Source organism: Acinonyx jubatus, chromosome D1, assembly GCF_027475565.1.
Source record: "Acinonyx jubatus isolate Ajub_Pintada_27869175 chromosome D1, VMU_Ajub_asm_v1.0, whole genome shotgun sequence".
NCBI classification, from domain to species: Eukaryota; Metazoa; Chordata; class Mammalia; order Carnivora; family Felidae; genus Acinonyx; species Acinonyx jubatus.
This window is the reverse complement of record NC_069390.1, coordinates 5,358,351-5,371,569: the sequence shown is the minus strand read 5'-3', so window position 1 is coordinate 5,371,569 and position 13,219 is coordinate 5,358,351. Positions and strand designations below refer to the sequence as shown.

At 58.2% G+C, this 13,219-nt stretch overlaps 1 protein-coding gene across 3 annotated transcripts; it reads left to right on the top strand.

Moving 5' to 3' along the window:
- Positions 1–2,744: 2,744 nt before the first annotated feature.
- On the top strand, positions 2,745–13,030 carry ANKRD13D (ankyrin repeat domain 13D). Of its 3 annotated transcripts, XM_027045316.2 has the most exons (15): positions 2,747–3,026; positions 3,450–3,585; positions 3,700–3,824; positions 4,576–4,621; positions 4,705–4,848; positions 5,101–5,290; positions 9,521–9,587; positions 9,986–10,067; positions 10,285–10,346; positions 10,450–10,580; positions 11,533–11,690; positions 11,779–11,901; positions 11,983–12,146; positions 12,226–12,317; positions 12,654–13,030. In XM_027045316.2, exons 1-15 carry the CDS (start codon positions 2,937–2,939, stop codon positions 12,865–12,867), a joined length of 1,824 nt encoding a protein of 607 aa, XP_026901117.1. In that variant the 5' UTR covers positions 2,747–2,936; the 3' UTR covers positions 12,868–13,030. The 3 variants fall into 3 exon arrangements, with proteins under 3 accessions (XP_053058837.1, XP_026901117.1, XP_053058838.1); XM_053202862.1 differs by lacking the exon at positions 11,779–11,901 and having other exon boundaries at positions 2,745–3,026; XM_053202863.1 differs by lacking the exon at positions 3,450–3,585.
- The last annotated feature ends 189 nt before the right edge of the window (positions 13,031–13,219 follow it).

Here is a 13,219-nt window from a genome sequence, read left to right as displayed (position 1 = left end):
CTTGACCGTGTCCGATTCTTTTGTGCCCAGTGACCATTTTCAGCCACCGCTGGGCTAGGGCCTGAGGAGAGAGGGTATTGGTGGTGCCAGGTCCCCTCTGCTGCCACAGCGGGCATCAGGGCCAGCGTGCCTTGGCCCAATCCCTCCCCAGGGTAGGGCGGGGGGCTCCACGCCTCCTCTCCCGCCCCACCGGCTCATCCTCCCACACAAGGGGAAGCAGGAAGAGGGGCTTGGTGTCACATTTGGACTGATCGGCCAAGCACCTCAGCTCGCCAGGCATTGTGCTGAGGACACCCTTCGGGCAGTCAGGCACCTCTGCCCTTGGGGTCATGCAGTAGCCTCTGGGCCCTTGGACCGCTCTGGCTTTGGCCTGCCCTCTTGCCCTGCTGGGCAGCCCCCCAGTAGGGGTTCCTAGCGCCTGAGGGATCCCCCAGCACTTGGTCTCTACCCGGAGGCTCTGCTCAACCTCATTTTCCCCACATACTTGCCCTACAGGCCCATGTGGTGATGCTGGTTGCCGCCCCTTCCGTGCTGGACTCTGCTGGGCAGGGCTGAGGGGCCCACAGCCAGAGCACAGCACGGCAGGTGGAGAAGGAAGGCTGCTGGGGGTAGAGGCTGAGACTTGGGGGGGAAAGGCCTTTGAGCCAGGCCTGCAGCACTGGGGTGGGGCGTTGGGGAGGATGTTCCTGATGGAGGAAACGGCCAGGCAGTCAGGAGTGCCTCAGGTTGGTAGGAGCACTGTGGGAAGGAGCCAGCCCGGGAGGCCCTGAACGCTAGGCTAATCCTGGCCCAGAGCCCAGCGTGCACTCAGTGATGAAGTTGGAAATGGATGTGGGGTCTGAACTTGGCTAGGCTCTGGGAAGTCCCTTGAAGGCTCTGGACAAGCTGCATGATGAGGGCCGGCTGTAGAACAAGTCACTGATTTCCCAGCACATGATGCATGGAGGGAGGCAAAGGATAGGAGGCAGGGAGGCCAGATGGGAAGAACATTGCCCACCAGGAATGGGCTGCACCTGGGGACAAGAGAGAGGTAGGAGTCTGAAAGGGCACACAGGGAGGTCTGGGGCATGCTCAGCCTTACAACAGGCAGTGAGTGCAGCCTGGGGAAAGAGGGTGAATGTGACCAGATCTGGTTTTAGTAATGCTAATGGGATAGCATGGGACACCAGGCACAGAGATGTCCCATGAGAGTCCCATGATGACTGATGAAATGCAGTCCTCGGGGTGGCATCAGGGTGATTAGAAACAGGCTTTCAGGCAGGGGGGAAAGAAGCCTGACTTGGGGGTTGAGAGGGACAAGGGGTCCTGGAACAGGGTTGAGAAGACAATGGAATTAGGATTCACAGGCTGGTGGGGAGCTGTGTTCAAGACTGCAGAAATCAGGAGAGGCTGGGCCTGAGAAGTGTTGTTAGATTTGGGTTGAAAAGGTTGGGAAAGGGAGGAGCCCCTTTCAAAAAAGGTGGAGGTGAGAGAGGGCTGCAGCGGGGTGGCCAGCAGGGCCTGATGTAGAGTTCCAGACCTTCAGACGCCTTTGAACTGCTAGAGAACCAAGGACATCACAGCGACCCGACAATACCACAGGGTGGGGTGGCAAAGTGATCCCAGATAGCACAGGAGCCACCTGGCCCCAATGAGAGGGCAGGGTGAAGATGGCAACCTGACCCTCCCAGCCCAGAGATTCAGCTCAAACTTCTAGGTTAAAATACGCAGTCAGTCATTTTACAAACCGGGAGACTGAGACCAGAGGATCAGCCTTGGCCAAGCCTGGCGGCTGCCTCATCACCCACCAACACCAGACCCCAGGCTAAGTCTAGGGTAACAGTGCCAGAGTTCAGGCAGCTAGCTGAGGCCTGCACCCTAGTTCCGGTGTGGGTTGAGGGACCGGCCCTGATTTCGAAACTCTCCTTCCTTTCCTGACACTGGCAGCAAAGTGCAGCCTCTGCAAAAGGGATCTGTGCGGTGGGCGAAGGCAGCCATTTACGGTGGGCAGTCCACCAGGAGAGGCCTGACTCCAGCCAGGCCCACTGCCCCCACTCCCCAGTACTCTCTCATCCCTGACTGCGGTGCCCCCGCGGGGCGTCTCCCCGCATGGCTGGGCCCAGCCCATGGTGTGGCGACCACTAAACACTGGCCTAGGTCCCTGGGGAAGGTGCTTTACGCTAAGCTGGCCAGCAGTTAGGGACATCTCGGAGGCGACGGCAAAGGGAGCCAGGCTCCCCCAGCTCACCCGCCCTTACAGGCATAGTCGGTACCCGCGGCGGGTAGGAAAACCCGGGAACGGGCGGACGGCAGCGGGAGAAACGCGGATAACCCAAGGACAGGAGGACCACTGCCCGCTGAGCACGCACGCGCACATGCGTGCGCACGTCCCGGGGGCCCAAGCTCCGCCCCTGACTGAACCGCCCCGCCCCCGGACTCCCTCCTTCCTTTTCCGGACCCGCAACCCGGGTCTGAGCTGGACCTGGGGCGCCCCCTGCAGGCTGAGGGCGGAGCCGTAGTCAGGCCCAGCCCGCCAGCCCGCCCCTCGCAGACCCAGGCCCGGCTGAGGCCAGGGTCCCGCAGACGCGGGCCCCGGCTCCTTCCCCGGCGCGCGCGGCTGCCAAGGCGACTGGGCAGCGCCCCCCCCCCCGCCGGCCCCCCGCGCGCGCGCGCGCGGGCCCGGCTGCGGTCGCCATGGCTGCGGGAGGCAAGGGGTCGCGCGGCCCGACGTCCCGCCCCGCCCCAGCGAGCCCCGCCCGCGCGGCCCGCCCTCCACGCCGCCAGCGCCGTAGCCGCCGCTGCCGCTACAGCCGCGGGGCGCGGGGGCTGCGGTGGGCGCAGCTCCGCGCGGCGCGGACTGGAGGCGAGGGGGCCGCGCCAGGCCCGAAGCCGAGGCGGGGCTGGGCCGCCCCCGCCGCGCCCGCCCTCCCTCCCGGGATGCGGTGCTGAAGCCCAGCATGGCCGGCCCGGGCCCCACCTTCCCGCTGCACCGGCTCGTCTGGGCGAACCGGCACCGCGAACTGGAGGCCGCGCTCCACAGCCGCCAGGTGAGGCCCACCGGCTACCCGGGCCGTCCTCCGGGCCGCCCACCCAAAGCCAGGTCTCCGTCCTGGAGGCCGCCAGGCCTGATCCGAAGCCCGGGTCACCTGCCCCTCTCGCTTGAGCCACTGGCCTCCGCTTCCAGCGCTGGGCCTTGCCCAGCCCGTCACCCCGCTTCACATTGCATCCAGCCCCCGAATTCGCGCCACACCACCCCTGAGCCAGGCCGAGAGCCAGCAGCCTGGTTCTGGCCCCCAGGCTCTTCCCACCTGCCCCCTCCCCCTTCCTATTAGGACACGCAGGCCATCCTCTGCCATTTCCATGGTCTGTCTGCTATCTTTATTTCCCACAATGACTCCCGACCAGGTTCAGCCTAGTGGCCTTCTTGCTTCTCCTTACTTGCCCTGTGCTGAGTGTCCCATCTCTCCCAGCACGACATTGAACAGGAGGACCCCCGGGGGCGCACTCCCCTGGAGCTGGCTGTGTCCCTGGGGAACCTGGAGTCCGTGAGAGTGCTCCTTCGACACAATGCCAATGTGGGCAAAGAGAGCTGCCAGGGCTGGGCAGGTACTACAGAGGGCAGAGGGGCTCCCCCGAGGCTGGCAGTGGGGTTGGTGCGGCAGCGAGTGGTCAGGCCTGGGGCCGTTGGTGAGCTCCCCCCCAGCAGCCCGGTGCCCCTAGTCCTGCAGGAGGCGGTCAGCACTGGGGACCCGGAGATGGTGCAGCTGGTGCTCCAGTACCGGGACTACCAGAGGGCCACACAGAGGCTGGCTGGCATTCCAGAATTGCTCAGCAAGCTCCGCCAGGTACAGCAGGGTGCACAGGTGTGGCCGGTAGGGAGGGGTAGGGTGCCACGTCAAGGGGCCATGACGGACTACACGGGGGTCCCTCGGGTCACCTACTCGGTCCGTGCAGCCTGTTTTCCCAACGCTGTAGACGACATCCCTCTCTCTGGACTGCAGCCCGGGGTTGTGTAGGAAAGACAGGAGTCCAGGCCCACATGGCCCTGTGGGAGGAAAGCCGTGGCCAACGACATCCCGGGTCCCTCATACCAGAAGTCTCTGCAGAGCTTTAGATGTGGGCCTCCTGGTGAATGCATATTTTCTGGAGGGAGAGTTTCATCTGACCAGCGGGTGTGGCCTGGTACCCCGGAGTACCTGTCCGCCCTCCTCAAGCATGAAGAAGCCTGGCTGGGAGGGCACCCTACCTCGTGGCCCCCACCCCAGGGGCAGGCCCAGATCAGTGATGAGGACTCTGGGACCCAGGGGGAGCAGGAGTTCCCCCAGGGCCCCTCAGCAGGCTAGTGGCCAGGTGGAGACTGACCTCCAGGTCCCAGATACTTACCATCTGATTATTCCAAGACCTTTTTAGGGCCCCACTTAGGCCACCCTTTGCTGGGTGGGGTTTGGTTGTGGTGGGGGCATATCTGGGACATAGCAGCACTTTAAGACTTCCTGAGGGGCTGGGCTCCCAGAGGGGGCTATAGACAAGGAGCCCCCCAGGCCCGCTGGTCCCCGGCACCAGGCACACCCTGACAGGTGCTCTGGTCTATCTCAGGCTCCCGATTTCTACGTGGAAATGAAGTGGGAGTTCACCAGCTGGGGTGAGTGAGGACCTCTTGGCTTCCCGGGGGCCGGGGAGGGGCGATTTGGGAAAGAACCCTGGTGACCTCCACACCCCCTGCAGTGCCCCTCGTGTCCAAGATGTGCCCGAGTGACGTGTACCGAGTGTGGAAGCGGGGCGAGAGCCTGCGGGTGGACACCAGTCTCCTGGGCTTTGAGCACATGACCTGGCAGCGCGGCCGGCGGAGCTTTATCTTCAAGGGCCAGGGTGAGCTGTGGGGGACTCACCGCGGGCACGCGGCAGGCCAGAGCGGCCCAGGTTCTCCCGTGGCTCGTGAGGACAGTGCCCTTCTTCTCTGCTTCCCAGGTGTAGAAACAGAGGTTGAGGGCGGAGGGGACCCGGGGGCTGGGGCCTCACCCACTTAGCAGCAGGTGGCTGAGGGCACCGTGGCGGCCCTTTCCCCACTGTCCGCGGCCCAGCACTGACGTGTCCCCCTCACACACCCGTTCCGGCTGGCAGAGGCGGGAGCCTTGGTGATGGAAGTGGACCACGACCGGCAGGTGGTGCACACCGAGATGCTGGGGCTCGCCCTGCACGAGCCGGAAGCGCTGCTGGCCGCCATGCGGCCCAGTGAAGAGCACGTGGCCAGCCGTCTCACCTCTCCTATCGTCTCCACCCACCTGGACACTCGAAATGTGGCCTTCGAGAGGTCAGTTGGAGCCTGGCCACACTGTAGGTGGTGCCCTTGAGGCTCCCGGCTCGGGCCTCTGGGAGGCTGGGCCACCCACAGAGGCTGCTCACATGGGGGCGGGGTCGCTGCGGGCCCAGCGGCTCGCTCAGACCCCCTGTGGCAACCTTCGGGGCCCTGCATGGCTGTCCGTGGGCAGAGGAGGCTGGGTCAGGGGTCCCCAGCGCCTTCACTTCTGGCCTCACGTGTTTTCCCATAACAACAAGGGTTTAGGCTGTGGCTCAGGGCGCTGTGTGCCCCAGTGTTGGTTTCTCAGTAGGATGGCTGTTTCTGGGCCAGAGTCCTTTGTGGGTAGTAGCTGAGGAATCTGACCCTACCGGCCCGGCTGTTCTCGCGGACGACGTATGTCCCAGTTCCAGGAACAGACTTCAGGACTACCTTACAAAACAGACAGGCAAACAGCTTAATTGGAATATAGTTTTATACACCATACAGTGCAGCGGTTTTTAGTGTGTTCACAGAGAGGCAACTGTCCCCACAGTTGATTTTAGAACATTGTTCTCACCCCAGAAAGAAATTCTCTAGCTACCAACTCCAGTGCCTGGAGCCCCCGACCTCCTCAGCGCTAGGCAGCCAGTGATTGACTGTCCCTACAGATTTCCTTATCCTGGACTTTCAGATGCATGGAATCCTGCACTAGGGCGTCTTTTGTGACTTCGTTCACCGAGCAGAGTGTTTTCCAAGTTCATCCAGGTTGTAGCGTGTGACCACTTCATTCCTTCTACGGCTGTCCTTCGTATGGCTATGCCACATTTCGTTTATGGGTTCATCTACTGACAGACAGTAGGATTGCTTCCATCTTTTGCCTGTTATGAATAATGCTCCTGGAAACATCAGTACACGAGTTTTTGTGTGGACATAAGCTTTTATTTCTCTCCGGTGTATACCTCGGAGTGGAATTGCTGCGTCACATGGTAACTGGATGTTTAACTGTTTGTAGAACTGCCAGACCCTTTACCGAGGGGGCTGCAGCATTTTACACACACACACACACACACACACACACACACACACCGTGTATGAGGGTTCTGGTTTCTTCACGTCCTCACCAACACTTGATGTTCGTTCATTTATTTTTGGATTATAACCACCGTGGTGGTGGGTGTGAGAAGTGGTATTGTGGCTTTGATTTGCATTTCCTTAACGATTAGTGATACCGAGCACCTTTTCACGTGCTTATTAGCCATCTGTATATCTTCTTTGGAGAAGTGTCTGTTCAGATCCTTTGCGCATTTAAACAATTGGGTTATCTTTCTAAAAAAAAAAATACATATATATATGTATATTTTGAGAGCGAGGAGAGAGAGAGAGAGCACGAGCAGGGGAGGGGTAGAGACGGAGGGAAGGAGGGAGGGAGAGAGAATCCCAAGCAGGCTCTGCGCTGTCAGCGCAGAGCCCAACGCAGGGCTCAAACTCACAAATGTGAGATCATGACCTGAGTTGATATCAAGAGTCAGATGCTTAACCAGTTGAGCCACTTAGGTGCCCAACAATTGGGTTATCTTTTTATCATTGAGTTGCAAGAGTTCTTTACATACTCCAGATGTACATCCCTCATCAGGTACATGATTTACAAATGTTTCCTCCCATCTTATGGGCTGACTTTTCACACGTCTTGATGGTGTCCTTTGAAGCGCAGGTTTTTAATTTTCACGAGATCCGATGCATCTGTTGTTTCTTTTGTCACCTGTGCTCCTACCATCACACATCTACCAATATTTGACTTTGTCAAATCCAAAGTCACAAAGATGTTCCCCTGTGTTTTCTTCTGAAAGTTTTATACTTTTTTTTTTTTTTAACATTTATTTATTTTTGAGACAGAGAGAGACAGAGCATGAACGGGGAGGGTCAGAGAGAGAGGGAGTCACAGAATCCGAAGCAGGCTCCAGGCTCCGAGCTGTCAGCCCAGAGCCCGACGGGGGGCTCAAACTCACGGACCGTGAGATCATGACCTGAGCCGAAGTCAGACGCTTCACCGACTGAGCCACCCAGGCGCCGCATATACTTTTTAGTTCTTACTTCTGACCCATTTTGAATTCATATTTGTGGGAGGTAAGGGTCCGACTTCATTCTTTTAGAGGTGATGATCCACTTGTCCCGGCACCGTGTGTTCAAGAGACGGTTCTTTCCCCATTGAATGGTCTTGGCACGCTTGTGGAAAATCAATTGACTCTTCTTTCCATTCTGTTGATTTCTGTCGGTCCTTGTGCTGGTGCCACACTGTCTTAATTAAGCGCTGCCTCGTAGTAAGTTTTGAAATTGGGAAGTGTGTGTCTTTTGACTTTGTTCTTCTTTCTCATGATTATTTTGGGTGTTCTGGGTCCCTTGCAATTTCACCTGAATTCCGGATTCAGTCTGTCAGTTTCTACAAAGAAACCAGGTGGGATTCTGATAGGGTTTGCGCTGAATCTGTAACTCAGCTGGCAGAGTACTGCCATCTTAACAATGTTGGGTGCCCCCTACCAAGGACATGTGATCATTTCCCACTTACTTAGGTCTTTGCTTTTTTCTTGTCATTTACAGCTGTAAATTTCCCTCTAACCACTGCTTCAGCTGCCTCCCTTAAGTTTTGATGTATCGTATCTTTCTTTCCATTTATTTCAGAGCATTTTCTGATTTCTCTTTTGATCTGTTCATCAATCCTTTGGGTTTTTTAGGAGTGTGCTGTTTACTTTCCACACATTTGTGAGTTTCCCAAATCTTTACTCTGTTATTGATTTCTTATTTCATCCCCTAGTGGTTGGGGAACATACTTTATAGGATTTTTCTCCTTTCAGTTTTATTGAAGCTTCTTTTATGGCCTCGCATATAATGCATCTTGAAAAATGTTCCACGTGCACCTGAGAAGAAAATGTGTTCTGTTGTGGTTGGGTGGAGTGTTCGAGGGAAGTCTGTGAAGTCTGGCTTATAGGGTTGTTCAAGTCTTCTGTTTCCTTGTTGATCTTTTGTCTGCTTGTCCTGTCCATTATTGAAATGGATGTCTGTTGATGTGTTGCAGTTATTGTTGTCATACTTTTATTTTTCATTTTGTATTATGGCAAATTTCAAACATGTACGTATGAGAGGAGAGAGAATAGTTAGAAAGTTCCCATCACCCCACTTCAACACTTACCAACATTCTGCCTATCTTGTTGAATCTATTCTTGCTTTTTTTCCTTTTTACCCCAGATTATTTTGTTTTGTTTTGCTTTGTTTTATTTTATTTTAATGTTTATTTATTTATTTTTGAGAGAGAGAGAGAGACAGAGAGACAAGAATCTGAAGCAGGCTCCAGGTTCTGAGATGTCAGTTCAGAGCCCGATGTGGGGCTTGAACCTGTGAACCGTGAGATCATGACCTGAGCTGAAGTTGGACACTTAACCGACTGAGCCACCTGGGATTATTTTGTTTTATTTATTTATTTATTTATTTATTTTTAAATTAATGTTTATTTATTTTTGAGACAGAGGGAGACAGAGTGCGAGTGTGGGGGTGGGGGGGCGCAGAGAGAGAGGGAGACACAGAATCTGAAACAGGCTCCAGGCTCTGAGCTGTCAGCACAGGGCCCAACGCGGGGCTCAAACCCACAAACCGTGAGATCATAACCTGAGCTGAAGTCGGACGCTCAACCGACTGAGCCACCCAGGCGCCCCTACCCTGGATTATTTTAAAGCACATCCCAGCTGTCCTATCATTTTAACAGTAAATGCTTCTGCATACGACTCTAACAGAGGATGTGTTTTTTTTTTTTAATTTTTTTTTTTTAACATTTATTTATTTTTGAGACAGAGAGAGACAGAGCATGAACGGGGGAGGGTCAGAGAGAGAGGGAGACACAGAATCTGAAACAGGCTCCAGGCTCTGAGCCATCAGCACAGAGCCTGACGCGGGACTTGAACTCACGAACTGCGAGATCATGACCTGAGCCGAAGTCGGACGCTTAACCGACTCAGCCACCCAGGCGCCCCCAGAGGATGTTTTTTAAAACCAGCCCCAACACCGTCATCACATCTGACAAAATCAATGATAATCCCTCAGTACTTTTTAGTCCCCTGTCCTTGTTTGATGGTCGCCAGCCGTCCAGGCATCCTCATCAAGGCCCTTGCGTGTTTCACAGTGGGAAGGCTAATTGGAAGGGGTCTTTGGAAGGGAAGGCTTTGGCTAAGGTTGAGGGGCACGGGTCCTCATGAGCTCCTGTTTGGTCTGTTTCAGGAACAAATGTGGTATCTGGGGCTGGCGGTCTGAGAAGATGGAAACCGTTAGCGGCTACGAGGCCAAGGCAGGAGAGGCTAGTGGTGGGGGCTGGGGTAGGAGACAAGGCCCAGGAACCCCACCCCTTCTCCATGTCCACCCATGTGGAAGAGAGACAGAGTAGCCCACAGGCTCTGGAGGCCCTGTGCGGTGATGGGAACTCAGTGGGGCCCGAGTGCCCAGGCCCTGCCGAGCACATAGGGATCACCCCGGCACCAGCCCCGACCCAGGTTACCGAGATGAAATGAGCGTTTTCCCCTCGTTACTGAGTCCCCATGGTTCAGACCCTGCCACCTCCTCCACTGTGGGGGGCGAGGTCCTGTCTGTCCCTGCAGAGAGGAGGGCTTGGGTTCTGTACTGGTGAGGCTGAGTGTGGGGGACAGGCTCTGAGCCCTCAGCTCTGCCTGTGTCCCCCCTGCTCCCCAGGTATACAGTGCCACCAACGTGGAGCTGGTGACACGCACTCGCACGGAGCACCTCTCTGATCAGGACAAGTCGAGGAGCAAAGGTAAACCCAGGTGCGCCTGCCTGTGGTCCAGTCACACCATATGCCGGGGTCACCCTGCTCCGGGATCAGGGCCGCAGAGTCCGCCACGAGCTGGGAGGCCTCCCCGTTCCCGTGTGCTCAGTCTCCCACCCGACAGAGGCTCCCAGGGTGGACGGTGGGGGGGGCAGTCGGGGGGCAGTGGCCCAAAGTCTCCTCACGGGCTCCCACCCCTTCTCAGGAGGGAAGACTCCATTCCAGTCCTTCCTCGGGATGGCCCAGCAGCACTCCTCTCACAGCGGGGTGAGCCGGGCCCAGGGGGCTGGGGGCCAAGGGCAGGGGGCCGTGACGCAGGGCCAGGCAGCCACCCTCCCGAGCACTAAGCCCAGTCCTGGGGCCCTCCCAGGCTCCTGTGCAGCAGGCCGCCAGCCCCACCAACCCCACAGCCATTTCCCCCAGTGAATACTTCGACCCCAACTTCAGCCTGGAGTCGAGGAACATCGGCCGCCCCATTGAGATGTCCAGCAAAGTGCAGAGGTGAGGTCGTGGGGCTGGCTTGGGGACTTCCCTCAGGGACACGGATGCCGCCTGGTACCCCGAGCCCCTTGTAGACTCCTGTCACACATGGGGCCCACCAGAGTGGGGGACCCACTCACTCAGCCAGCTTCCTTCTAGACTCTCCTCCTTGGGGGTAGGAGCCAGGTCTGTCTTAACCATGGTTGTTGGCAGAGGGCTTGGACCAGAGGATTGGTTACTCTTCTTTGGTGAATGAGTGGGTGAGTTAGTGAGTGAATGAATGAATGAATGAGTGAATGAGCAGCACCACCCATTTATGGTTTTCTGTTCAACTGAATGAGCACCTCCTGGAGGCCAGCTTGTGGCCGAGGGGAAGGGCTCACAGCTCTACTGTCTCCTGGCTTTGTGGCCCCAGGAAATGTCTTCTCCTCCGAGAGTCTGTTCTCTTCCTCAGTAAAATACCAGTCACACTTAGCCACCTGCCCACAAGGGTGCTAAGAGGATCTCATGAGCCATGACGTAGAACTTGCGGTGAGCCCAGCACTGCCCTGTGAACCACAGGCAGACTTAGCCACCGAGTGGTGGATTCGAACCCTGGTCGTCCTGACCTCTGGGCTTTGCTGGACCCAGAAGTGTGGCAAAGTGTGAGGTGCTGGCCAGCTGTGGGCTGGGGAGGAGGACCCGGCTGTGGACAAGGCCATGATTGAAGCCAGCAGCCCGGCCCTGCCCTCTCCATCCAGATGAGTTGAGCTGGCTCAAGCTGCCATAGGCCCCAGCCTGGGCCCAGGATCTGGGTGCAGCTCGGGCGGTAGGGCCAAAGGACAGAAGCTCCTGGGGCAGGCAGGTGGGGGCAGCTGAGCAGACGAGAGGGCACCTCAGGCCCGGCAGAGGGTGTGAGTCAAGGCAGGTGTCCAGAGTGGGTGGGTCTTAGCAGAGGGGCCACCAGGAGTTCCTTGACTCACGTCCTGTGCAGGTTCAAGGCAACACTGTGGCTGAGCGAGGAGCACCCACTGTCCCTGGGTGACCAGGTGACGCCCATCATTGACCTGATGGCTATCAGCAACGCTCACTTTGCCAAGCTGCGTGACTTCATCACCCTGCGCCTGCCTCCCGGCTTCCCGGTCAAGATTGGTGAGGGGCGGTCTGGGGCAGCCGGGGGTCTGGGGCAGCTCCCGGGGTGGTGCCGGCCTCTGGCTCAGGCTCGGCTGTCTCCTCGCAGAGATCCCCCTTTTCCACGTGCTCAACGCCCGCATCACCTTCAGCAACCTGTGTGGCTGTGACGAGCCCCTGAGCTCGGTGTGGGTGCCGGCCCCCAGCTCTGGCTCTGCCGTCACAGCTTCAGGTACCGCCGCGGGCGAGGGGGGCCGGCAGTGCTGCTCGCTGGTCTCTGAGCCCCGGGGCTGAGTGCTGCCCTTCTGCACAGGGAGCCCTTTCCCGTGTGAGGTGGACCCCGCCGTGTTTGAGGTGCCCGAGGGGTACAGCGTGCTGGGCACGGAGCGCAGCGAGCCCCTTCGTGACGAGGATGACGCCCTGCTCCAGTTCGCCATCAGGCAGAGCCTGCTTGAGGCGGGCGCGGAGGCGGAGCAGGTGGGACACGAGCAGTGGCCAGACCCTGGGGGTGGGCAGGGGCGCCAGAGGTGACAGCTCTGGGCTCCGTCTGCTGCAGGTGACTGTCTGGGAGGCCCTGACCAACACCCGGCCCGGTGCCCACCCTCCTCCCCAAGCCGCTGCCTATGAGGAGCAGCTTCAGCTGGAGCGGTGAGGCCCGCTAACACCTACTGGGACAGTATCTCGGCCTGCCCTGCCCCAAGGAGCCTGCCGGCCAGGGGGTCCTTGGCTGGTGGCGGTGGGTAGCGGGGAGGTGCTGGTCCCAGGACCCCATGCCCTCTCCGAGGCCACTCTCCAGAAGCAACATGGCCTGCCATCAAAGGCAGCATGAGGATGGGAGACACAGGGTCCCCTGCCTTGTCTCTTCTCTCCGGTCTCCCAGGTCCCAGCCACCTTGTCCTCCATAGCTATGTCCCAACACTTGGCCTTCTTCCCCAGCCTTAGCGCTCACTGGTCTGTTCTCCCCTCTCACGCCTTGCCTGGAAGGGCCCTCCAAGAGAGCCTGCGGATGTCCACAGAGCCCAATGGCCCAGCGTCCCCTCACAGGACACCCCCGGCCCCGGCCCCCCCAAGCTTTGAGGAGCAGCTTCGCCTGGCCCTGGAGTTGTCTTCGAGGGAGCAGGAGGAGCGGGAACGGCGGGGGCAGCAGGAGGAGGAAGACTTACAGAGGATCCTGCAGCTCTCGCTCACGGAGCACTGAGCACCGAGTACCCAGTCCCTGGGAGGGTTGTCTGGTCTGCTCCCCCACCTGCTTTTGTAACTTATTTATTTATAAACTCTCTGCTGCTAAGCTGCCGGCCCGGAGCCCTGGGTATGGGCTTGCATTGGAGACCAAGGTGGAAATAAAGAGACTTTCAGCAGCAGGCTTGTTCTGCTCAATGGGATGACAAAGTGGGGGAGGCGACATCGAGGGGAGACACTGTGGGCAATGGCCTCAGACCTGGGTTTGAATCCTGGCTGTGGCTCCCTTAGCTTCTCTGAGCCTGTTTCCCCAGCTGTAAAATGAGACCACCTCCCAGCCCCCGGGGCTGTTGGGAGGGTGAAGTGAACCA

Excerpts from the sequence above, each read along its gene's own strand:
- ANKRD13D (XM_027045316.2), top strand. The coding sequence starts at position 2,937 with ATGGCCGGCCCGGGCCCCACCTTCCCGCTGCACCGGCTCGTCTGGGCG. Across the intron at positions 10,581-11,532 it reads ATGTCCAGCAAAGTGCAGAG|GTTCAAGGCAACACTGTGGC; the intron begins GTGAGGTCGTGG and ends CGTCCTGTGCAG. Across the intron at positions 11,691-11,778 it reads CGGCTTCCCGGTCAAGATTG|AGATCCCCCTTTTCCACGTG; the intron begins GTGAGGGGCGGT and ends GTCTCCTCGCAG.